Consider the following 27,164-nt stretch of genomic DNA (forward strand, 5'->3'; position numbering starts at 1 on the left):
TAGCAAAGAGTTAGTAAATTTCCATGAATCCGCTATCAGTTTCAATAAATACATTCCAAACTCTGTTTGTATAAAAAGTATACAAATATTGTAGTTTATAACTATGTACTGTTATATTGATGCATATAATTAAAAAAATATAAAATGGAGATAAATATTGAATATTAAAAGTTTGAAAATATTTATAAAAAAAACAAGCTCAAATATCAAAACTGTTTTTGTGCATTTGTAAAGTTAAGTGGACGAATGTACAGCCCTTCTCACCTGTTGATTGTAGTAGTCTATTTTAGCTTGAGCCTCAGGTGAAAGCTCAATGTCATCAGCACCATAAACCTTTTGTGCAATTGTCCGAATTTTCTCTACAATAGGATCCTGTAAAAAGAAAAAAAAGACCATAATAATTACATAACAGATCAAGGGAGTAAAAAAAGTAGGAGTGTGGGGGAGATAAAAAGTATTGGAGGTTGAAATTATTATTCTTTTAATTATCAGCTCTAAAATGTAGCCTCTGCCTATCTGGTGGTCATAAATCCCCCCAGTCAGTTCTCCATGTAGATGATTGGGATAGCAAGCGCCCAGACCTCTAATAGGATCATAGAGGGCAGCCAGAGCCAAGAGCAGAGATTACCGTGCCTTTCATAGCATCACTTAATCAGTCACAACCTCCAAACTCCCTAAGCAGTGGCGGAGCCAGAGGGGGGTCCGGGGTGGCACTGGACACCCCTGACATGTTTTTTTTTTGTTTTCGTTTTAAAAGCACAGGGTTTGTTCTTTCTTTTGGTATGTTTAGATATTCATACAACAAAATATTTTGGGGTGCCATGAAATTGTGAAAATTGCCAAATCCACATTTTTTGTATACTGGCGAGAAAGAGTTAAATGTTGGTAATTGGATGATGATTAGAATATGAATATGATTGTAATCATATTTTAAATTTGTCATATTTTTGAACAGGGTCAATTAAACATGAAAAGAAAGGGAGAGATATCAGAGTTATTTTAAAATAAGCACAAACATAGTCCAGTCATTTTATGAAAAAAAGGTTGAACAAATTGCAACAGAAGCAAACTCAAATAATTTTGTATCCTCATTATGTCCTGAGTAAGGAAACAAAGTCCCTAAGAATCCCATTAGGGGAAAGTTTCGAAATCTGTTTCTGGGGATTCACTTTTTATTTTACTTACCTTTTGTCTTCTGCATTCTCCTTATCCTTGTCTCCTGTTCTTCCCTTAGACTCGTCCCCCAGAAACAGTCGCACAGACCCAGCCACAAATCCCATCTTAATAATTAAAAAAGGCTGGTTTCTAAAGTACTTCTTCCTGCCTCTATGTATTAATGTTCATGGGTAGCCTAAATGGGTTCCATTCAGACCTTAACATTAAGTATTATACTGTTATGTGTCAACAAGATTCAACAAGACATTTTCACCTGGCTAGACCCAATGTTTATATCTGTTGTGGTATTTATGCAAATTAGCACATACGTAATTAGATTATGCACAATTTGTCCATCTTAACAAACAATTAAAAAAAACTTGGAATACATTTTTTGTTTGTCTTGATGAAAGTAATCAACTCAGTAATTTTCATGGTGATATCTAAAGGTTAAACTTTTTATCCTTTTCTCGTAAGAAAAAGAATGAATAGGCGTATGAATAGGCTATATATATATATTTTTTTTTTTCTAAACTTTCCCTAATGGGATTCTTTGGCACTTTTTTTTCCCTTACTCAGGTCAGGACATATTGAGGATACAAAATCAGTTGAGTTTGCTTGTTGCAATTTGTTCAAGGTTAACCCCCTTTTTGGCTTAAAATGACTGGACTAACAGGCAGATCAGGTGCAAACAGACCCCCCAGCCCTTGCATCACCACTGGCTAGTCAGAGTCAGTGTGGTCAGACTTCAGAACCAGCAACAGGTCAGAGCATCTACCACACACAGGCAGTCAATCACATACCCAATTCAGGAATTTAAGTTGAGATGATTTTGCCAGATTAAAAGGATAGTTCACCCAAAAGTGAACACAATTTTTTTTTTTATAAATTAAATAATTAGAATTAGAATTATTATAAATTATTATAAAGAAAGAATTATGTTGTATTTAATCTTCCCAGGATAAGATTTTATATTGATGGGCAATAAAATTGTTTAACTTTTTCAAGGACATGTATGCTTGATGCCTGCTATATCTAATAAAAGATTAAAAAAAAATAATAAAAAAAATATATATATATTTTTTGTAAATAAATGCAGCAGTTCATAACAGACACATGCGGTATCTTATCTACTTTGTGCTTCAGCTTTGTTTTCTGCAAATATTTTGGATGTTCAACACTTATAGACACAAACAGAGTGACCCAATTCCTTCCACAAGCTTTTCCACTGTGTGTGTACTGTGTACCCCCTAAAGTAGCAGTGGCCACCCCCTGGCCACCCCATGTATAAAACTCTAGTTCCGCCACTGTCCCTAAGGTTAACTCAAACCAGCTGATGGCTTTACAGCACTCAGGGAGCAACAACCCGCAAATCGTACAAGACACTTCTTTAGATACGATCATATTTAAACCACCCATCAGAATCAATTTGCTCTGTCTTTAAGGGGATTCGGTTTTACTTATATTATTAATGTTTTATTAATGTTCATCTGTTGTCGTTTTTTTACACAAATGAAATGTATCGCTACTGGCCCCACCCACCTGCAGATTGTACAAGAGTTGAAAACGGCTCTCCTGAGATGCAACTTCCTTTACAGCATGTGCCAGCTCCATAGAGCCCCGCCCACCTCTGGACCAATGATGACACGGAACAGCAGCTGAGGCCCCAGAAGCCTCTGCGATGCGACACACCAAGTCGATCTCTGCTTGAGTGTCAGTCCTTCAAAGAAAGCGAAATGTCATGGGATCTGACAAGGCAAATCAAAATGGCACAGGGCAAACCACATTTTGGCTAAATATTCATCAAAAAGTGTGGGCTTCCAGACATACTGGAAAGACACGTTTAAGTGCAAAAGGGCTAAATTAGGACACCATCTGTGGCTGTTTTTGATCAGAGCACTTTGTTTAACTATTGGTACTCTGGTTTGCGTCAGCCATGGCTGTTTTCTAATGGTTTAATGCACCATATTTTTTAAACATCATGTTTTAGGAAGAAAATGCATGCTGGAGAATGAGTTTTTGTAATGGACCAATCCTTACTTGAAGACATTCAGAGCAACAACCACCGGGACTCCAAAGAGACCAGTGATCTGAATCTGCTTTTTTAAGTTACTGCAGCCATCTGCAACCAGCTGCAAATTCTGATGAAAAAAGTAAACATTCAATAAATTTGTTAAAAAGAAAACAAAATGAAGTCTAAATGTCTGTAATTAATTATAATTACCATTTAATTCACAAGATTTAAAATAAGTGCATTTTATAGAATTGAAATAGACAAAATTGGAAATCCTTTCATGATGAATCATTCAGATCCAACTAAGATTGTAATGCTGAGTCAGTTAGAGAACGTCACCCAAACGGCTTAGCTTTCAGAGGAAACTTACGGCTCTTTTTTTTAACTCAATTGTTGCTCATGGAGCTGAACCAGTCTCAGAACCAGTCTCAGGCTCAGGAGACATGCTTTGGTGCTTTCTGTTTCTCATTATAGAACCACACAATTAGCTTAAGCACTTGAGTTATTTTCTCAGCAGGGTTGCTTTAGAGAGACTGATGAAAAGCAGGTACGGCATTTCTTAGACTACAACTCCCATTACGCCTCTGTGTCTCTAGCTTCAACAACACAGATTGTATTTACCCTGTTAATTGAATAACACAAACCACATTAGGGAGGAAGAGGGGAGCTGGAGAGGGTGGAGGAGATGTGCTCTGGGCCTTTGCTCAAACGAGGTGGGGCAAACCCTCATTCATTTACTCCCCTTCCTCCTTCCAACCCTCTTTATTTTCATCCTGCCTTTGGGGAGCAATATCGCCACTTATTGTTGGAGTAGGATAGTACATAAGTTGTGTTAAAAAAGAAAGTGTTCAAAACATCTGGTTCTTCCTAAAATTATATCACTAAATCATTAGACTTACAAATATAATAATTTGAAGCAAGATTGGTAAATAAACATTGCTTACCTCATTAATATATTCTTTAGGCAGTGGTACACCAGCTGTGACCTTTAAAAATATACCGTATATAGAGACAATTGTAAATATATCGAATGTATTTTTAATGCAGTCATGCATATAAAGGGACATGTGAATGTGCACACACACTTACATTTGGTCCACCTCCATGCATCTTCAGAGCTCGTACAGTTGCTACCAGCACCACAACATCAGGCCTCAGCCCAGACGTCCGACACTTAATGTTGAAGAACTTTTCCATGCCAATGTCCGCACCAAAGCCAGCCTCCGTCACTGAGCAATGAAGGAGCAGGAAATTAAACAATATTGAGAGCTTTTATAAATAAGACATTGATATAAAAACTGCTCTGTTGTGCTAGATACTGATGTTAACAAACATTCTGCATCTATACCTTATTACTGCACAGAGCCAGATAAGAGCACAACACTCACACGTAAAATGAAAGCAACCTACACTTACGTAATAATCTAATTGTCCCCACATTCCAGGAAGAGTTATTGCCAATCATTATAATAAGGATATAATTACAACCATTTTAAGAGTGAGCATGTAAGTGCTCCACATGTGTTACTGCCATCACGAGTGAGTGATCAATGGCACAAGTGCTGGCAATGGTGTACAACACATGAGCATCACAAACTGTTTTGATAAGATGATTTCCACTGTATTTTCCTTCCCCCTGCATGCCACTTTTGTTTGTTTTGTGTGTGAGAGACATCTACTGTTTGGGTTTGAACAGGTCAGTATTAATGTGTGTATGTGCCAATGAACAGTAAGCATGTGTGGAGTCTTTCCACGCATCCATTTTTCCCAGAACTCTGCAAGCTTCCTGTGCTACTTCCCAGGCCTTTGGAGCAGGAGGGAATGGGAAGGGTAATGTTGTTATTTCCACCAGAGGGGTCTGGCATATTTTCTGAAGCTCTGCATGCGTGTGTGTGTGTGTGTCTGTGTATATACAGCTATCTTTGTGAGGACCAGTTTGAGATTTAGACCATCGGAGGAAAAAGAGAGAAAAGTGAGGACATTTTAGCCAAAAAAGAGATCACGGAATCAGAGCGTTATCCTGGAGACCGCGCTCATGACATTGGGGAGACCAGGTGCTATAAGAAAGTAAACCACCTCCTATATGATGCTCCCTATAAACGAGTGTACATCACCAGGCCTCAGGTCATCCACACACCAGTCAGGCACAGATTTACAGCCATCTCGGGTCTGAGAGAGAATGTAAGGTCGGAGTATGTTATCGGCCTTCAGGAACTTTCAGAGAATTCGGAATTATCAGCACATCTATCAGTCTGAGGTCTGAGCGTGATCAGTTTAGTTTGGGTAGACTAAAGGTTACTACCATGCCACTCAGGAAAACCACCGAAGTGCTCAGAAATACCAGTGAAGCAGATCTGTTGTGTATAATCAGCTGATATAGGCAACGTCCTCCCTCTCACCCACAGCAAAAACACTACATACCACACATACCTTGGCTTCAGGTAACGCATACACACGTCCCCCTCCTTCACTAACATTTTGCAAAAGTCAACAAACTCCCAGCATTCCTGCTGTTTGTTGATGCTGACGCTCCAAGTCCAATATGGACTTCTTTGAATGTAAGAAGCGAGAGAGGTCCTGGTTTCTTGTCTTTTGCAATACAGTAAATCAAACGATTCATCTTCCTACTGTCCTCTGGGGGTTGGGGCTCTATAAAACAACTAGGGCTCCATGGGGGGGATGGGGGGATGGGGGGGGGGGGGGGGTGGTTTGGTGTTCTAATTGCGATTTTTCAACAACAACAAAAAAAAGTTAATTGTTTAAATAAAAAAACTTCAGGATTGCTGTGCTTGTTTGAAGAGCAGCACAATTTGGCCAGAAACTGCAATTATATTATTAATAATAATAATAAAATGTAGTAGTAGATTGATTATTATTATTGATAATGAAATATATTATAATAGAAATATTACTATTGTGATATGTCACTGTAAACATTTTTGTTTTGTTATTTTACTGTACAACTGCAAAATTACAATGCTACTTATCACAGTCTTAATTTCTTCATTTTCAAACATTAAACTATCAAACGTATAATTTTAAAGAAAACCGCAGGGAGCCCTTAAAGCTTCTCTTTTTTGTCAACAGCCAGTTTATAAATGCTTCTCGTTACAAGATTGAGTAGATGGTTGCCGCATGCTGCGTTCCCAAATGCATGTTATAAGTATCCCAAATTCAGATGAGGAGATGGAGTGGAGCAGCATTTAATGTGAACCAAGCTGCTCTGAGATACTGAAAACACCGTACGGATGTAATAACACGGTGCCATGCTTCACTCTGAAACACACAGCCCATATATTTAATTAATTAAATCACAGCCTTTGCTATTTGATCATCACACTAAGCCATATTCGCAATTTCGGTTTCTGTATTTCAAATAATCGTGTAGCCCTAAAAGTTCCCTTTCAAAAGAATTTACTATTTACACGCTGGCAGAAAAAGTATCTCAAATTCCAGAGGCTGTAACTCAACACAGCTCTTGGCCAGTTTAGTAGGCAGTGTTTTCATTGGGCTCACACACTTCAGCTTGTCCTTAAATGAAGGGGTGAAGCTTACACTGCTCTTAGCATGGACCACAGGGCCTCCGCCATTCCCAGCATTCTTTTAGTGTCTGGGGCATGTCGTTGAGTAGGGGAGGGAGGGATAGAGAATAAAAAGGACAGAGAGGAGCAAAGGAATGAGAGAGAAATGGAGAGAGGAAGTGATAAAGTGACGGAGAGATGGCAAGATAAAGTGTGTGTGTGTGTGTGTGTGTGTGTGTGTGTGTGTGTGTGTGCGTGTTTCACAGGCCTGTATGTTCAGGTGTGCCGACACTGAGAGGATTAGTTGGATTCAGCTTTAAAAAAACAAACAAAAGAAACATTCTTCTGGGTTTTAAGATAAAGAATTCAGTGTTGTGCCAAATTCTATATACTTGTAGAAAATTATTTTATTAATTATCGTCATGATAACTTCGTAAAGATGGTCAATTAACGCAATTTAAATGGTCACATTATATAAGCTATAAATTGTTAAATTAAACCTTTCTTGTTTTTCCACAGTTTAGCATAACAGCAAGACATGCCACTAGCCAATTGCTCACTTAGACATTGAGACACTCAATTAGCAACATTAACTGATTAGCCATTAAGCCTTTAAAATACCCTAATGGAAGGTGCTACATGTGTAAGTCAAAATTATATACTACCATTAATATGTTTGCGTTAAGGAACTTTGAGGAAATTAATACTTTTATATCAGCAACGATGCATTAAATTGATCAAAAGTGACAGTAAAGACATTTAAATGTTGCAAAAGTATGTTCTAATGTTTCAAATAAATGCTGTTCTTTTGAACTTTCTATTCATCAAAGATTCCTGTAAAAAAGTATCACGGTTTCCACAAAACCGTGGAAGCACAACTATCAAATCAGCATTGATAATAATAATAAATGTTTCTATAGCATCAAATCAGTATATTAGAATGATTTCTGAAGGATCATGTGAAACAAAAGACTGGAGTAATGACTGTTGAAAATTGTGCTTGTCCATCACAGGAATAAAATGCTTATTAAATGGTATCAAAATAGAAACAGTTATATTAAATTGCAATAATATTACAGTTTTACTCCATTTTTGATTAATATAATGATAATGATCAATTTGATCATAAATGCAGTCTTGGTGAGCATAAGAGACTGGTTTCAAAAAAAAAAAATGTAATTACACATACACTACTATATATCATGTAATATATTATTTACATTATCAATTGCTGGTTGTTAAGGGTGATAGGATTCTGTAGGGTGATTGAATTTTGCACAACACCAGAGGCCAAACTGTAGAGGCCAATAAGCATGAGCAGGAGTCTGATTTGAACCAGAAAACAACTCTACTGTTGTTGTTTTAACTTACCCCCAGCATAGCCTTTGTCTCTAGTCAATGAAAGCATAAGACTACAAAAAGCAAAAGCAGTGGTGTGCGACTGAATGTGTTTGTTTGTGTGTTCACCCACCAACATAGCCTTCTTCTCCAACTAGTTTAAGAGCCAGCTTGTCTGCCAAGATAGAGGAGTTTCCATGGGCGATGTTAGCAAATGGTCCAGCATGCACAAACACCGGAGTGCCCTGACATGACAAAGACAAACAATATCAGTGCATACCAAGCCAGACATGCATTACAAATGACTGACAATGTGAATCAAGATTACCTGAAAATTACAGTAGAAATTGCCATGTTAAGAGCTGGTAACTGACAATACAAGCTAAAGGGTTTAAAGCAGCACTAAGTAGGAATTCCGTTTTTGTCAAACAGCGACCCCTAGAGTCACTGTGGAGCACTTGTACTGTCGTGAATAGCACTCACGCAGAGATGGCTCGCACTCACGGCCGGATCCCCTCCCCCTGTACACCGGTACCTGTTCAGTAGGATGGACGCTGTAACGAGTGGAAATAAGGTATGGCCCCTTTAAGAGCTGCGCGCGCCCAACACCACATGTATACGGCGCCGGGTTATTTCTGTTTGATGCTCATTTTAACAGATCTGTTTTTTGCCGTAAAGCAATTCGTTACCTCGCGAGACCTGATATCACACGATACTTCCTAACACTGAGGCCGCCGGCCCAAAGTTGCAAGGGTGGTTTTGCGGCTCACAGGCACCAGGGGGGTCTTTTAACCACCATTCAACACGAAATCAGTAATATAAACATTACAATGACTCCAAAGCTGTTCGGTTAAGGTAAAAAAGTTACTTAGTTCACCTTTAAGTGGTCAATCTCCACATCTGATTCTGAGGGGTTTTTTTTAAATAAAAGACATGAGGTGGAGCTTGTATGTTAGCTCCATTTGATCTTCAACTAAAGTAAACTTTAAACATAGTGAAAGTCTGTTTCATCATCATCATAATCAGCAGCCAGAAAGCATTTAAAGCTCAGTGAAAATGTGGGGTTTGAACTGATGACCCTGAGGTCCTCTGTAACTTCCCAAACACTGAAAAGCGACACCACATACACTGACAGCTGAAGGGACAGGAAGGAGGGAGTGCAGGAAGATGGAAAGGGAGTACATACAAAACAAAGAATGGAGTGATGGTGAAGTCATTTAAATTCAGGAAAAGGATCGCCATCAATGGAGACAACCTTCCTTTATTTACATAAACTTTTATCCCTGCATCACGGCATCCTCCTTCCACTACTTCTGCAGGTGCTGATATAAACATTACAAAATATTCTACATTAGCACATCACCTTTTAATACTCAAAGAGCCAAAAGATGGTCAAGTGAGGTAAGTGAACCAAGTTGAGACATGAAATTATTAGTAACACAAGCCTGCCAGAGCCCTGAGACAATTCATCAAATTGATTCAGTTCACTTTAATACATTTGTTAAAAAAATAAATTAAAAAAATCGTGATTTACTTGATTCATTATCAAAAAGCATTTTCAGAAACAGCAGGGCACAAAAAGTTTTGTTATTTAGTTTGTACTAGGAGTCAACATCTTAAAGGGGTCATATAATGGTACATGCACTTTTTCAAGTTGATTGTACTGAAATGTGTGTTGGCAGTGCCTGTAAACAACCATCATATAATGATAAAAATCCATCCAGTGTTTTTTTTTTATTCTCCTTATATGTTTTTCTCTGCCTCAAATCGTGCCGTTCGACCGTGTGACGTCACACGGTCAGACACCCCTCCCATTATTGTTGATTGACAGCAAGCGATTGTGGTGTTCTGTTCTTGGGTGTAATAACGAACACAGCAGTCATTTTGATGTTCCTAAATCCGAACTGCTGAAGACACAGTGGCTGAGTTTTGTTTTTCGAGGGGAATATTCCCCACGATCAACGTCAATGCGTTCATGTTTGCGCGAATCATTTCTCAGCAGACTGCTTTATAAACGAGGATCAGTATAAAGCTGGTTTTGCAAAGAAGCTGCTCCTGAAAAAAGAATCGGTACCAGATATTCATGTCCCTGCTGCACCTCCAGAAGAAGTGAGTGTAAAATTTTATTAACCTTTATATTAATCTTTGCAAATCGCTTGCACGCTTCACGATGAATGCGGCTAAGGTTTACACTCAGGGTACATTACGGCATGTTTTCTATGAACGACGTTCTCAATATAATTCATAATCCCACGTTTATAATGAACAATGCGTTATGGTTATTGTCAAACTGAGTATGTATACATCAGTAAACACATAGCGTTCGTACATCTCACTAAGTTACTCTACCCTGCCAGTACACAAAGATAGATCAAAGTGACATTAAGTTAACCAACCATTCAGAAACGTCCTGTTCGAGCCTTAATTGTCGAACTTCTTTGCGGCCGTCATCTTGTTCCGGGTGCGACTCCGGTTCAAACTGATACGGTTGCACAGATGTGTCCTCAGAGACTCCTGCTGCCATTCTTTCTCCAAAATATACCCTCAACTGTTGTCAAGGCAACACTCCACGTGCGTTGTGTCAAAACAAGTCAAAACGCCCGCAGAACAGAGGGGCGGAGTGAGCGAAGCTCATTATCATTTAAAGCATAGGTTCTCAAAGTGCGGCCCGCGGGCCAATGGCGGCCCGCCGAAACATTTCTGGCGGCCCGCGATAACATCTGTAAAACTGTTAAAACTATTGCTTTGAAAAAATGAATATCTCCGTTTAGTGGTGTTTAGCGGCATCCATAGGCATAAGCGGTAATTACATGGTCCGACCGACCGATCGCACTTGACCTCACTCCCAAGGCCACCAGGAACAGTGGTTGTCTACACAGGAATAGGAATCGTGGCCAACCGAAACCAGCACCACAAATCCCATTGCAATTTAAAAGGGTATGTTGACCAAGTAATCAATATTCAATGTGACTTAATAATAATCTTAACAATGTCAAGCTTATTAATAGCCGCGTTCTCTTTCATCATCTCGTTTCGAGATCCACCTATGGGAAGGGCATCCGTACCTGACCTCTGCAGAAGCATCCAATTGCACCAAGTCTGGCTAACAGACAGAAGCGCGCAGCCAATGCCAGGTGAGGCCACACCCCCTTACCTACGGGCATATCACAGCTGGGCGCGCTGCTATTCCTCAGTTGACATTCGCTTCTCGCGATCTCTGCATTGACACAGTTCGGTTGGATTAACGTTACGCTGCTCACTTTCGAGTCTTCAGGAGGACATATCGCCAGATCAGCCTCCGCCAGACGTGAGTGACAGTTGTTTCTTCAGCCTATCCGCTGTGTTTTTTGCATCCGGAGCCGCCCGAGCTCTCGCTGTCCTTCACCTGCTCCTCCTTTACATGGCTGCCCGCCACGGATTTTTCCGAGTTCTTCACCGCTGGCCCACCCATGGCTATGTGACCGTCTAAACAGCCGCTTCCCCCGGGGAACAGCCTATCACGACGAGCCTGCCCGGCCGCGTGTGGTGCTCTCATCGCCGCTATAAGGACCCTCTCGTTCTGCGCGGTCTGCTTGGGCTTAACACGCTCAAGCTTTGGAGAACCCGGGGAATTGCGGTCATTGTAATTGCTGCCCATGTAGCTTTTACTAATCCGCCTTTTAGTTGCACGACACAGCGCGCCGTGCTCGGCCTTTCTGACTCGGAGGAGAGACACGGTGATGATGACGCGCTACCGGGGGACTCCCGGAGCGCCACCTCTCTAAAATATTTGAGCTGACATCAGCCCAATCCGCATTCCCTGAAGAGGACATCTTCGTGGGAAAACCTCACTCTCGTTGACGAACCGGTCGGTTCCGGCGACGGGGATGACGCGGTCCTTTTAGCGTTCCCTAGGCTAGCGTTCACGCGGCTTTGCCTCCGTCCATCCTCCTGGAAGTTTGTGAGTGAGCGGCCGTTCGTCTCAACATTGTGTGGCCAGCTCCACAGAGCGCCACCGACCAGGATAGGAATATGTACGACGGGTAAACGCTGGGACCACCGCCCAGTCTGAACGGCGGGAGCGTCCCGCTAGACTGTTAACACGGTCTCACGGGCCTTGATTTGTTACGATTACGTGTTGAGGTTTTCAATTTATGCCTTCCTAGGAAGGCGGTCCCGAACGCAAGCGGCCTGCCTGTTGTTCGACCATTGGGAGTAACGTTAACTAACAGGGTCTCCCACCTACGGTCGGTTAATCCCCTCTCGTGGCTGCCCAGCCCGTATGTTAGTGGACGTTGTGTGTGTGTGTCCCCCTCCCCCCCACAACAACAAGTTACGGGGGAGGGGGCTGTCGTGAGGAAAAGTACATAGCAGTGTTACCACACCGCACGCACTTGGTTCCCCTCACCCAGTTATTAAAGGCTTCGGCCCCAGTGTTTCCCAACACAAAACACACACAGTACTAAACAACACATTTAATAAACGAATCAAATGAATTCGTGCAGATCTATATATCTGCCAGCGGCCACATAGAGACCAAATCTCTCTGATCCCATGCATGTCGCCCTGAGTCCGTCCACAAGAGGTCGCCATTGCCTCATAAATCAACCAACTGGGCTCACACAGCTCAGTTGCGGCTGTCCAGCCGATGTGTTTTTAGTGGACGTTGTGTGTGTAAGGCCCCTGTGTTCCCCAACACAAAACACACACATAACTAAATAACACTTAAAAAAAAAAAAAAAAACGCATTGAATAAATCCGTTACAGAGAGAGTATCTCTCTCCGCGGATATTATTTTTCTGCCTGCACTTGAGACTGCCCAGTTCATGTGTTCAGGAGATATGTGTTTTTCCCACTTTTGGGGGCACCTTGTGAGGGAAAGTTCAGCACAGTGGACACCACACTATGTTTCCCTCACTCTGTCAATAAAGGCTTTGGCCCCAGTGTTTGCCCAACACAAAACACACAAAGCTACGAATCAAATGAATTCGTTTTGGAGAGAAGACCTCTCTCCGCAAAGAAAACTTCTCACTGCAGAGAGAGGAAATCCCTCCAAACCCCTGCATGTCGCCTCTAGTGTTCCCACTAGATGGCGCCTTTGCATCACAAATGAACCAGCTGGGCCCATACAGCTCCGCTCCGGCCCGAGCGGGGGCGCTCGCGAGTCACAAAGCGGCTTGGCAAGCCGTTTCAGCGCCCGAGTGGGTTTTTGCATACTGTAACCCAGGGTTACAAGCTGCAGTTTGCAATAAAACCTCCGCATTTCAACGGCGTTCTCTCTTCTCACACAGAAGAAAACGCCTCACACATTCTGAAAGAGGAAATTTCCTCCCTCCTAACAAGGGAGGGATTCAGATGGTGCCACCCAATCTGATAAACCATGGTTTTTATTCCTGGTATTTTCATGTTCCAAAAGGCGTGGCGCCCCCCCGCCCTATATTGGACCTTCGAGTGTTGAACAAACATTTGAGGAAATTCAATTTCAGAATATGACAAGCCTCTCTCGCCTGTGCCATAAAGCAAAACGACTGGTTCACATCAGTCGATCTGAAAGATGCTTTCTTTCACATAAGGATCTACCCTCCACACAGGAAATATCTTCGTTTCGCCTACCAAGGCGTTTGTTACGAATTCACAGTTCTTCCGTTCGGGCGCAATTTGAGTCCCCGAACTTTCTGTCTGTGTGTGGAGGTTGGCGTGGCGCCCCTGAGACTATCAGGGCTGAGAATTCTGACTTACTGGCTCATCATAGCCAAATCAAAGGAGAAGGTGTCGCTGGACACCGGCCGGGTGCTCGCGCACATCACATCCCTCGGGTTCAAGGTGAATGCGAGCGAAAACAATCTGATTCCCAGTCAGAATGTCATTTTCCTGGGCTTGGAATTGAACTCAGTCTCCATGCGAGCGCGTCTCTCTCAAGAGCCCGTTCGCTCGCTGATGGACTGTCTGTCTCAGTTCAGTGAAGGGGCGAGAGTACAATATCGCACATGCCTCAGGCTGCAGGATCTCATGGCTTCATCTATCCAAGTTGTGCCATTGGTCTCCGGAGAATGAGAACGTTCACGAAATGGGTTTTGTACACTACTTTTCAGCCCGATTTGCGATCTCTGCCGCTCGGTAACGATGACGCGCGCCTGCTCGGCGGCCTTGCGCCATTGGGAGAGCGAAAACTTTTACACACGGGGAACCCCCCCTCGGGACGGTACGATGCGAAAAGTTTTGACGACAGATGCGTCCTTAACAGGCTGGGGAACCACCCAGGAAGGCAGAACGGTGAACGGTCTGTGGCTGAGCAGACTACGTTCAGCGCACATTAACTATTTAGAGCTTTTACTATTTGGAAAGCTCTGAATCATTTTCTGCCTTGCCTGCAGGGACATCCTGTTCTAGTACGGTGGGATAATACCACGGTAGTGGCTTATATCAACCGTCAGGGTGGCATGCGCTCGTCAAAACTCCACGCTCTAGCTTACAGGCTTTTGGTGTGGAGCAGACAGGTTTTTCTGTCATTACGCGTGACTCATGTCCCGGGCATTCGGAACAGAGGCGCGGATCTGCTATCGAGGGGAAACCCAATCCACGGGGATTGGCGTCTTCACCCGCAGATAGTGGAGAGGTTATGGATGAGATTGGACAGGCAGCCGTAGATCTTTTCGCCTCGCGCGAAAATCACCATTCTCCTATGTTCTTCTCGCTAAAGGACATGGACGCGCCCCTCAGGGCAGACGCACTGGCCCACCCATGGCCCAAAGTGCTGTTCTATGCTTTTCCTTCCCTGTGCCTGATAATTTTCACACTGGCCAGGGTGAGAGAGCATGGCCTGTCTCTCATTCTGATAGCACCCAGGTGGCCCAAAGCCCCATGGCTGGCAGAGATAATCCCTCTGTTATACGCCGAGCCATGGCGCCTCCCCCCTCGCACGGACATACTGTCCCAAGCCAACGGGGAGATTTACCACCCCCACCCGGACAGGGTGGCTCTCTGGGCCTGGCCCGTGAGAGGACGAACCAAAATGCACTGGGGCTCCCGCCGCGTGTAATCGCCACTACTCAGAAGGCCAGGGCCGTTTCCACGCGATCCCTATATGGCTGTAAGTGGCAAGTGTTCGAAGGGTGGTATGATGGGTGTGGTTTCACATCTTATCAGTGCCTGATATTTTGTGTTTCCTGCAAGACCTCATGGAAAGAGGCAGGTCCTTTTCCACTATTAAGGTCTACCTGGCTGCGATTTCAGCCTGTCATGTGGGTTATGGGGCTCCACCGTCAGGCAGCACCCTCTAACCCGCAGATTTATGGAGGGTGCACGCCGCTCTTTGCTGGTCATCAGGAGATCTGTTGAATCTGTCCCGGAGTGGGACCTCTCCATGGTGCTGGAAGCGCGGTCTCTGTATCCTTTTGAGCCTCTGGGGAGTATTTCCCTTAAGCTGCTGTCCCTCAAGACAGCTTTGCTCTCGGCCTTGGCATCTGCTAAACGGGTCAGTGAGCTACATGCACTTTCGGTTCACCCCTCGTGCGCCAAATTCTCCCTAAGTGGAGATAAGGTTTTCCTTAAGCCTAACCCGGCCTTCATGCCGAAATGCTTCCCTGCGTTCACGTCGGAGGTTTTGGAGCTATCCGCTTTTCACCCTCCACCCTTTGCCTCCCCGGAGGATCAGGGGCTGAATGCTCTGTGTCCCGTCCGTGCTCTGCAAGCATAATGACCAGGACCAGTGCTTTCCGCAAGAGCGACCAGCTCTTTGTTTCAAGGGCTCCCCTGCACAAGGGGAGTCCCATTTCAAAGCAATGCCTCACATTGGCTTGTGGACGCTATACTATGGCTTATGAAGTAAAGGGAGTGCAGCCCCAAGGGGCATCAGAGCTCATTCCACAAGGGGCTTAGCCGCCTCTTGGGCTTTGTTCAGGGGAGTGCCACTGCAGGACATCTGCTCCGCGGCCAGCTGGGCCTCTCCTCATACCTTTGAGCGTTACTACCGGTTGGATGTCACCAGAACTTCGGTGGCACACTCGGTCCTAGGGGTAGGGTCCTCTTAGCCCTTTCCCACAGCCCCGTTTAGTTAACCAACGAGGAGTGAATGGGCCGGCTGGCCATGTTCATTCCTGTCACCAAGCATTCGCATTCCTTCTTGGGTTTAGCTATGTGCATTGGTGGTGCGGGGGCCATTATCATGTATGTGTCTCATGCATGTTTCATGCCCTGCTTGTCCACAGCAGTTAGCGTGGCGGAAAACTTGCAGGGTCATGTTTGTGGGACGTGTCAGGCACCGCCTCTCTGAGGTGACCGTCCTTCTCTGGCCTTCAGAACCTCACTGTGAGTGTATTGGGCAATCGGGGAGCTGTCCATGTCTCTCCCATAGGTGGATCTCAAAACGAGATGATGAAAGAGAACAATAGGTTACTGTCGTAACCCCGGTTCTCTGAAACATCGAGTGGAGAGATCCACCAGCTTTGCCCCGCTTGCCGCACGAGAAGCGAATATACTTACTGAGGAATAGCAGCGCGCCCAGCTGTGATATGCCCGTAGGTAAGGGGGTGTGGCCTCACCTGGCATTGGCTGCGCGCTTCTGTCTGTTAGCCAGACTTGGTGCAATTGGATGCTTCTGCAGAGGTCAGGTACGGATGCCCTTCCCATAGGTGGATCTCTCCACTCGATGTTTCAGAGAACCGGGGTTACGACAGTAACCTATTGTTTCCATTACCTTTCAAAATGTTCGCGGGCGCGAACACTTGCATTTTCCTATCAACAGTGGAAACAACTTAAACTAGTCTATCATTTCTGGTCATACAGAAAATAATAATGCATTATTCGCAACTACTTTTATTTGTGTAAACTCATAACAAGAAAACGTGCTTTTGTAAAATAAAATAAAACAATCAGTAGCCTATAGGCTACTACGCGCTTTCATGATCTCCGTGAACTGGAGCGCGAGAACTGAAACAAAATATAGCCTATGTAGGCTAAAGCTTAAAATGTGCACTTTTAAACAAACAAACTCGAATCGAAAGCAAATACCTGATTATGTAATCCGTATGAAAGGTGGATTTCTCTCTAAAAGCGCATCTGCTTAACAGCGGAGATGGAGATATGTTTTTAGCCGACACTTAGAAAACAATAGTTTATTAATAAACAATTAAAATGCCTCGCTGTTTTTTCAGACGCATTTATTATCATTAGCCTATAACTCACCTATAAATCAGGCTAGATCAGACACGTACAGGCTATATGGCTCTTCTCATTCATCACTGCGGGAAAAATATAAATTCCAGGTTCTAATTTGGCCTTAGAAAACCAGTAAAATCGACATGTTTTCTATATTTTTTTTTGAATATTTAAAATGTTTAATAAAGGGGCAAAAAGTCATTTAAACAAAAATCTGAAAAAGTCTGTCGATATTTACTTTTTTTGCGCAGCAGTTGGTGAAGCCAGTTCAAATTAAAATTTTGTTCAACTTTGCGTTTTAAAAAGACAACAACCGTTCATTTTTCGTTTTTCAGTTACGGGTTAAAAAAAGATAGATAATAATATGCAAATCTGCAACAATGGAAACGTGACTGACAAGCAATGATAGAAATGAATGATGATGATGACTTGTTTGGTAAGCTTCTATTTTAAAAGTTTCTTTCTCTCCCCCCCAAAATTTTCACAAGTTTTGCCAGGTTTAGCCTCAGTTATGAATTAAAATGTGTTTATTGCAACTAATGTAAACTGTAGAGATGCAACCTGGTCATTAAAATAATTTCAAATGGGATTTTCTTTTCAGTCTTTTTTTCTTCGTTTTCTCCCCCGCCACTTTGGCGGCCCTCAGTTCAATGTTGGGTTCCTAAATTGGCCCTCACCTATCAAAACTTTGAGAACCCCTGATTTAAAGGCATATACACTGAAACGGCATGCTGAAAACAGAGCTGTGTTTGACCAGGTAAAATGAGTGTTTTCTTACAATACTAATGAGAATTTTTAATTAAAGTATATTACAAACTTTTCATTTAGACCCTAAAGAATCAAATTAACTTACATGAAAATGGCATTATATGACCCCTTTAAGAGTTACATTTTCTACTATCACGGTTTTATTTTAAGTTGTTGTTTTTGGACAAAAGAGTAGCGTGCCGTGTGCATCTACAGTACATTTCAGTCTTGCACCAACTGAACCCTCATATAAAATTTATGAAATGTGATAAACATCAACTGTAGGTAGATTTTGACAATGTGTAGCTCATTATAACCTAAACGATTCACACGCTTCACACAAGTTTAAAACATCAAAACATCAATCAGTACTGATAAAGGTCAACCAGTAACTTGTTTCCATCTGCAAAACAATTCAACAAATCAATTTACTGCAACAAGTTTGCCCAGAAAGTGTACATCAGTGGCAGCTTGTCAACAAGTCAAAGTGAAAGAATGAGTGATGGAAAGAGAGTGTATGGTTTTCCAGTGAACTGTCCTCTGGAAAAGTTTTGCAGAAAAAAAAAAAACTACAATATCAAAAAACCGGAAAGGGAAGGATTGGAGCTCTTTGCCCTGTGAGTGTGGAAAAGAGGAGAGAATTGGTATGCCAAGCCAGGAAAGTTAGAAAACAGGAAAAAACAGGCAAGAAAGAGCACAGCAGGCAGGAACAGGTTGGTTACGACTCTATAGGTTGGTAATGACTCTAAATGACTTCAATTTTTTCTTAACTAATAGCTACAAATTGAAGAAGAATTTCTTATTAGTATCAATGTTGTTTATATTGTATCAAGTATCAAGATAAGTATATATTGTTTATAAAACTGCTTAATATTTTTTTTGCTGAGATCATGATACATTTAAGTATTCTGAGATGAAGTTCAAAATAACAGCTTTTGAAATAGAAATTTAAATCTCTTTACGGTCACTTTTGATCAATTTAATGCTGCCTTATTTCTGAATAAAAGTGTTCGTATATAATAGACTGGTGTTTCTCTCAGCATCACACAAACAAATGGTTTACTTGGCCAAACAAATCTAAACTACCCATAAAAGAATCATTTTTTTAATGTCCCCAAAGGGAAGTTGTAAGATTTAGCTGGGGACAATTTTGTCCCTAACATCGCAGACACACAAAATAAGTTAATATCAATTCATCAGAGACACATTTTCTCCAGACACTCTCAACAAATCTCACATCTTTTGTCTACTGTCAATCAAACAGGATTAGTTCGTTCCATCTGTGGACACATGCACATCCTTCAAGCATTCACACACACTTCCTCTCACTCGTTCACACACATACTTGCATACATCCTAATCCCAGCAGGGACATTATAGCCCAGTGTAATATTCCCACAACCCTTTGCAGCCTGGTTTGTTCTGATACGATTCCTCTTCACAGAAGAAACAGGAAACCAGGCAGGAAAGGTTTCACAAAGCAGTTTTGTGGCTCTCTCTACAAACATGCAACTCTTATGCATGTCACGCGCAAAAACACACACCCATAAACACCAAACATCAAATCACTAGTCATTAGCATGTTTAAAAGCCATAAAGATGAAAGGCATTCCAACAATCAGGCTTTTCACCACTGTCTATTTCTCATTTCCAGCTTTCTCATGGTGTTCAGGGTTTGATAGTCAAAGACAGAGACACACTCCCACTGAGCCAAAACTAAAACCAGATGTGCATGTGTTACTGTAGGAGTGTGTGTTTTCTGTGTCAAGCATCTACCGTAATATCCTATCACTTCACCAACGCTGAGAGTATCAAGTTTGGGAGTTTCCATCAAGATAGGACAGTTATGTGTGCATGTGTGAGGGAGACAGAAAAAGAAAAATAGCACACAAGCGAGCGACTGTGTAAAAGATACTGAGAGTTTGGGGTACAGGAACAGGGAAGAGGTCTCACCTCCAGTGTCTGCATCAGTGTAGGTTTGATAGCATCTTTCATGAGGACAGCCAAAGCCCCAGTTACACCCTGAGAGAACCAAAGAGCAAAGCAGTTGCTGAATGTCTTTATGGTAGGGCTGACAATTTGCAATTAACACCTAAATAAACTAAGCAATATGAATAAAACAGGAGAGAGAAGTTTAAATACACTTTATCCACATTTAACAATTATATATATATATATATATATATATATATATATATATATATATATATATATATATATTTTGTTTTGTTTTTTTCTCCATAAAGTGAGCAGGTGATTAAAAGTCACTCCACAGACAGCACTGCTCAAGTTCTCTATCACACACACCAAGTCATCTGCAGTGATCGGCTGGCCATTTCTGCTGCTGCCCACAACCATACGCCCCAGTCTGGCCCGCATGTCAGCCAATCCATCTGTCAGAGCAAGGATAGCCATGATCTCACTGGCCACCGCAATATCAAACTGGGTCTGTAAGAATGAGAGGGGAAAGATCACATACTGACCAGCACACAAACACATCACAGTAATGATTTAGGGCCGATTTCCATCAAAATGAATCGTCAGGAATAAAGACAGTGGAGAGATTTGTCAGACTCAGACACACACACGCAACATCTGCCATGTCTGGTTCTTTATCACAATACAGTAAACTGCTCCCACATGTGTCCAAGACAACCCCAGCTGGACTAAAACCGAGCTGTCCTGGTTTAACTCTCAGCTAATAAATACTCCCCCAATAAAACAGCTGGGAGTAGAGGAGTGGTGGCCAGATGCCTTATCAGGAGAGACGGGCCGCTTAACACACACCACTTGTGTCATCATTACTTGCCATTTAAGTCCATTTACAGCACCCTAATTGCTGAGGTGATCTGAGTCAATGTTTGCAAAGCTTGAGGTAACATGCTTAAGTGAATTAGTTTTCAATTTCAAACATACAGTACACACACACTCTTGCAGTCTGTCCAAAACACATATAGTATACTGTACTGTATGTCTCTCAAGAACAAAAGTGCTGTGCTGTAGTGCACATTTTAGTGGTTTTGGTACAGTGGGAGGGAGACGAATGTAAGCAAATGCTTGGCCAGCTCAGAGGGTTTGCAATGCGCACAATAACACCTTTTTTGAAACATTTGCTTTTACTTAGACTGTTTCCCATTGAGAAGCATGCTGTTATCTGCCTGATTTGGTTTAAAAGTAATTATTTCTGACAGCAGTTGACATACTGCAGGACTTTTATTCCAGTTAAGGGAAATAAACATAAAAGTGAAAGAGGGATAGAGAAAGAGATTTTAGAGCAGCGGGAGGCAAATAATCATTGAGGAAAAGTGACAAAACTACTATGCATTACCTTTAACGGATGGTTTATTGAATCAGAAGTAAGAAGCACATACCTGGCGAGCATGACCTTTTTCTGTGTTGGCCTGGCCAACAGTGATCTTGCGCAGAAATCGGTCATTGGTATCAACGACTGTTGGAAACAGGAAAACACAATTTGAAATCAGAATGAAGAATAAAAAGAAAACAAAAGCCTGATTTTCTAGCTTAGAATAGTTCAACCGAAAAATAGTGTGCTCATTTACTCATCCTCATGTCGTTTCATTTTACATTTACATTTATGCATTTAGCAGACGCTTTTATCCGAAGCAACTTGCATTGCATTTCAAGGTACACATTTACATTCTTATCAGTTCTTGCTTTCCCTGGGAATGGAACCCATGACCTTGGCGTTGCAAGCGCCAACGCTCGACTGTTTGAGCTACAGGAAAGCTCCAACCCTATATGAATAATTAAGGATGTACTAGTCACTCATTTCCATGCAATTGAATGGGGACCGAAACTTTCATGCTTCAAAAACGACATACTGTAAAAGCCCTATAAAAGTAGTCAACATGACCGGTGCACTATACTCCAAGTTGCCTGAAGCAGCATGATTTGTCACAATTTACTGATTATCTTCACCTCAAATATACAGAGGACGGACACTTTAATTAATTGATAACTTATTCCTCCCTAATTTTATTTAAACATTTTGAATTGACAAATTAATAGACTTTTTAAAACCATATATTTAATTTTCTCTATTTTAGTAAATTTGCCAATTTCTATTCTATGCCGATATGTCAAATTCTTTTCTTTATCTATTTGTCACAGTTGTTTATTTGGACAGTTCACTTGTCGGGGTACTTATGCCTTCATTTTATTTTTAAGGGTCACTCCTAGTCCTCCAGACAAATAGACTTTGTACCATTTTTTTTTTTAACCAAAATCATTCAGACCCGTTTTGTGAACAGGATCAGATTAACTGAAAATGCCTGGCTGAAAAGAAAGATGTGTTCATTAACCAGGCAGTGTGCAAAGGACAGCCATAATGGATGTTAAGATGTAATGACAATTCTCATTTCTGGGTGAATTTGTCCTTTATACAACTACCTATGATAAAAACTAAGCATTTTAAATCTATTGTGTGGCAAGCAAGACCAGGCTAAGGGTGCTACACCGGTCTCGTTTCTCTCACAGAGGAGCTTCGGAAGCATAAAAGGAGGAACGACAACAGTGAAGGACAAGAGAGGACCAGGCCTGGACCTTTACAGTACGTTTTGTTTTGTTTGTTTGTGTTTGTGTTTGTGTTTGTGTTTGTGTTTGTGTGTGTGTGTGTGTGTGTGTGTGTGTGTGTGTGTGTGTGTGTGTGTGTGTGTGTGTGTGCGGCCAGTCGTCCGTGAGGGGCTGCCGCCTTTAATATATAAATACACCCAAAACGAAAGTAAAGTTTGTGAACGTTCGACATTTTCCACCTCCTCCTACCCACAACAACTTACTTCGTTACGTTTCAATTGCAATATTTCAGGATTTTTATTCATATTTTTTTTGATAAATACAATATTGTTTTTATCAGGTTGCAATAACATCACATTGTTTTGCAGTTTCTATCTGCTCAAGGTAGCAGCGTTGTATCTGAATACAACGGCCGGAGAGAATCATGTCATAAGGGAACTCAGCTGGACATTAAGTGTTGCAAGCTGGACAGATTTTTCAGATCTGGCAGTCACTGCAGAGGAGATGTATGAGAAAATCTAATGAATCTCAAAAAACTAATGACCTAAAGAGACCCAGAGGGATGGACGCCAAGCAAAACCATAACCTTGCAATAAGCATGCATTCCTCAAAGACTTTTTGAATTTCTGTTTTTTTTTTTCTTGGAGCCAAGCTAAATGTAGGAGTGGGCAGTATGAGACAAACACAACTCCCAAAGGGCCAGGAAGATGGAGGGGAAAGAATTCAAACCCTCTGGTATTTTCTCATAGAAATGCAGAACTATTATTATAAGCCTCATTTTAAACATGTCATGGGCAACAAAAATGACAACAATGGTTAAGTCTGCTTTCTGGCTGTCTCCCATATTCCTCTTGTGTATCGGTTTCAATTCATCTATCTGTGAGAACAGTGTACATAAACCACAGCATAACATATGGCACATCGAAAACATTTCATCTGAAGATTAATAACATCATTATTCACTGTGATATCTTCCTATAATGAACATGGGAAACCCTAACGGTTTAAGCATTACATTTATGAACGTCACAGAGAAAGTTGTGAGGATCTTCTCAAACACACAGACAGTTTCGCATTCGCAGCGGGAGAGAGATGTAAAGCTGTTCTTAATCTTCCAGGCCCCTCATCTTAATGTGCACTTTTGAACTGACAGAGTAAATATCCCATCAGTCATTGCAGCACTATCTTCTGAATGTAGGCTAAAGGCAGCAGATGTTCCCAGGCGGCCACGAGTGAAATGGGAAACACCCCAATCCAGCTGAATCTCATCCCCCAGTGATCGCAGCTATCAGAGGCCAATGCGTCATAACCGGACGCAGAAGGTCTACATTTGGCATCCCTCCCAGGTGCGAAGGGTAGACCCGGAACTGCATGTGTTCAAGAAGGGACTAGTTCTCAAAAACTGCCACTATCCGATTGAAAAAATAAATCAGTAAAATGTAGCCGATGGCCACATATTGTGTCATACTGCTTGCTTCAGCTCACTGACTGTCTTCTGTATCATATTTCCTGCACCACAATCTCTAAATCTTTCTGTGACCCATCAAACATCGAGGGATTCTCGTACCATATGAAGAACAGTAAAGCAATCCACATTGCACAAGATCCTACCTCGCTGCCATGTGATCTTCTCAGGGTCAAGGTCAAGACGAACAAATGCGCTGACCTCTTGCGGTGTGAGGTCACTGGGGTCAGATTTGTTTATTCCAAGACGCTGAAAACAACAGTGAGGAAAAGACAGACACAAGTGCACTGATTACCATGATGAAAAAGCTGATCATTCACATTAAACAAACCTACTATTGAAACATTTTTATTACTGCTCTAAGTGTTGGCCTTGACTCAGAAATTGTGGAAATTGTGTGGTCATCGTAAATTTCTTTCAGACCATCTTTTTAATTAGATTTCTCTCAGAAACGTTGGTTGTCTCTCTTGTAGATTTACCAGCTTTGCCTTTCCAAATGTAAGTCAACCCAATCTTGTCCCTGAGCAAACATAAACAGTTTGTGTTTAAATAAGTCTCTCAACTTATCTGTGCCACAGTCAACATAACACAAAACTTAAACAAAAAGAGAAAAACACTGAAACTTGTGAACGGCTGAGACTTCCTGTGCATTATATCCTCATAAGAAAGAAATCGCTAGTTTCGCAGTGGCTGTATGAGGGCCCCTGTTGGTTACCAGATGTACTGCATTCAGATATTTACAGAGTTCCTATTTACTGGATAAGAACTAAAAACTAATTCATTTATTTTTTCAATTTCAACCTGATAGAATGTTTTGCTTGGCATAACTAGAAAAAAGTAACGTAATTTAAAAAATGTCCACAGGTTTTATTAATATATATGACTTTGCCAGGTATAAATTGTTTTTATAAAAACATTTAAAATTAGATACCCAATTTATCCAGGATTACAGAAAGCCTTCAATGATTCCTCAATAAATATGAAAAAATAAAATAATTGAGGGGATGAACTAAAATAAGAAATAAATAGAAATGTTAGTAACTTTAGTTTATCTTAATGCTTGTTTTGTCTTATTTTTACATAATTTTAAAGGTGACCTATAATTCAAAATTGAATTTACCTTGGTATAGTCAAATAACAAGAGTTCAGTGCATGGACATGACATAAAGTGAATCTCAAACTGGACTGTTTTCGCGTTCTCATTTAATTCACGTTTATGAAAAACACCCCTGAAAAACGGTCGGTTCTCCACACAATACCGACTGTGACGCAATAGTCGGGATCATTAATATGTACGCTTCCAAATATTTGCATAATGCCAGCCCTCAATGCCAGGCGGAACTGCGCAGCCGAAGCATGGGAGTTGCTCAGCGTGGATGTACACATGAACACAAAAGTATTTTTTAGTTCCTTCATCTGAGCCTCTGAAGAAACAATGGGTTAATTTTATTTTCTCTGGAAATTTCCAAACATTTCACCGAGTGTTTCCTCAACTTGGGCCAATACAGAGCTGGCCTCGGATCGAGCTACCAAGCAACACTTTCTGATGAGTAATTGTTCAAGTTCAGACAGGTAATCTTTCTCTCAAAATTGTTCAATACTGTTTATGCATCAGTAAGTCAAACCAGTGACTAAAATATCAGCTTCACATCGTTTCTTTTAGTAGGATGAAAATAATCGTATTTAAATTGTGAACAAATTATATACAGAAAGCGATCAGAGAACAATCTTTCCACACAGCGCGAGTTTATCTGGACACTTGCCAAACTCGTTATGAAATCAATGACGCACGTTACACTGCACAACGAAGCTCTTACTGTATTTACATCATCGTGTTTGCATTGGTGAAAGCAGAGAGAGTGCAGAAACTGCTTTGCAATGATAAGATCTTAATTCTCGCGATCAACAGACTGTCATCTGCTCAATGCTCATCACGGCAACATTTTATGTGATGGGAATAGATCTAAATACTTTAAAAACATCTCACGATTCGTTAATCTCGATAGCTGTTATAGTAAAAACGTATAATAGCAGTAGTAAAAGTATTCGGGAGAGAGTTTCACATGTAATGCGTTGCTATTTCATATGCAAGCATGTCAGCCAATCACAGCAGTGGCCGCGGTTACACTGAATCCCACAGCCAATCACAGCAGTGGCCGCGGTTACACTGATTCCCACAGCAGACACGCCCCTTCAAACAGAGTGTTCAAATCAGAGGCTAAAAGCAGGCTAGGAAAAATGCCATTTATTTCTAAATTATGATTATTTTTTATCTAAAAAACATACTAACATTATAAGGTTAACCCAGGAAACATTATAAAATAATAAAAAAAAACATTCTAGGGCACCTTTAAGTAATTTAGAGTCCCCTTGGAGGTTTGCTGAAGCTCCCATCCCACTAATTGAAATCCACTGCTCTAGTGACTTTTGTGTCAAATGATGAGGGCATTATGAAGTAATAAAAGTTAAAAAAGTCAGAGGTACAAAGATCTCTTTCAGACTCACCTGCAGGCGAGCCAGCTGTATAGGAGAGAAGCGTCTCACGCTATTAACAGACGGCACTAGTCTGCTGTACAGGGCCTATAAGACAAAAAAAAAATAGCTGAAAGAAGTAATAAAAAAGCAGCCTTGTATAGAACCAGAAACAATCCCCTTTAATTACACTGCTATTGATCAACTAACTATTGATTGGCCACAACATTGAATCCCAGGGATACAGTCCTGTGTGAAATCACAAATACCTGTACATTATGATTGTTTACCTTGTCTGATTGGGTAGCTTCATGGAGAATGCGGGCATCAATAGCTGCCGCCACTAGATTATTGGCTGCAGTAATAGCGTGGATGTCTCCTGTGAGGTGGAGATTAAACTGAGAGAAACAGAGAAAGTGAGAGATTTCTGATTAACACACAGACACATTTAGTGTTGCCCAAAAGTCTGAGATCAAATTGAAAATCTAGGATTCAAAATGTAGTATGAAACTAAACTAGACATAAAAGTCAAACTATTTTGAAAAATGAGTCATTAAAAAGCAAAATGTGGATATTTTAAGAAGAAATTCTTAATTATGTTATTATTTTTCCATTTAAACTTTCCATTCAAATTGAATGGAATTGCTGATATTAACTGGTAATAAAAGAAAATCAATTATAAAAGCACAAAACAAAAGAAAGTGCATAGTCCAAAAGTCTGAGACCACTAGTGAATTTGTTTATTTAGTCTCAATGTCTGTGTGAGTTCTTCAAGGGCTTTCAT

General features: G+C 41.4%; 1 protein-coding gene across 1 annotated transcript in view; it reads right to left on the reverse strand.

The window, feature by feature from the left end:
* Positions 1-27,164, reverse strand: part of mthfd1l (methylenetetrahydrofolate dehydrogenase (NADP+ dependent) 1 like) — a 56,523-nt gene that overhangs the window by 12,471 nt on the left and 16,888 nt on the right. The window contains exons 14-25 of the mRNA XM_056259922.1: positions 26,671-26,778; positions 26,414-26,488; positions 24,055-24,157; positions 21,282-21,358; positions 20,218-20,358; positions 19,864-19,932; positions 8,162-8,273; positions 4,259-4,398; positions 4,114-4,155; positions 3,196-3,296; positions 2,698-2,875; positions 265-372 (exon numbers count right to left, since the gene is read on the reverse strand). Coding sequence (XP_056115897.1) covers positions 265-372; positions 2,698-2,875; positions 3,196-3,296; positions 4,114-4,155; positions 4,259-4,398; positions 8,162-8,273; positions 19,864-19,932; positions 20,218-20,358; positions 21,282-21,358; positions 24,055-24,157; positions 26,414-26,488; positions 26,671-26,778 — 1,254 coding nt within the window. The remainder of the gene's footprint in view (positions 1-264; positions 373-2,697; positions 2,876-3,195; positions 3,297-4,113; positions 4,156-4,258; positions 4,399-8,161; positions 8,274-19,863; positions 19,933-20,217; positions 20,359-21,281; positions 21,359-24,054; positions 24,158-26,413; positions 26,489-26,670; positions 26,779-27,164) is intronic.

The sequence above is a fragment of the Rhinichthys klamathensis genome, unplaced genomic scaffold (assembly GCF_029890125.1).
Source record: "Rhinichthys klamathensis goyatoka isolate OS25496 unplaced genomic scaffold, OSU_Roscu_1.1 h1tg000170l_1, whole genome shotgun sequence".
Lineage (NCBI taxonomy): Eukaryota > Metazoa > Chordata > Actinopteri > Cypriniformes > Leuciscidae > Rhinichthys > Rhinichthys klamathensis.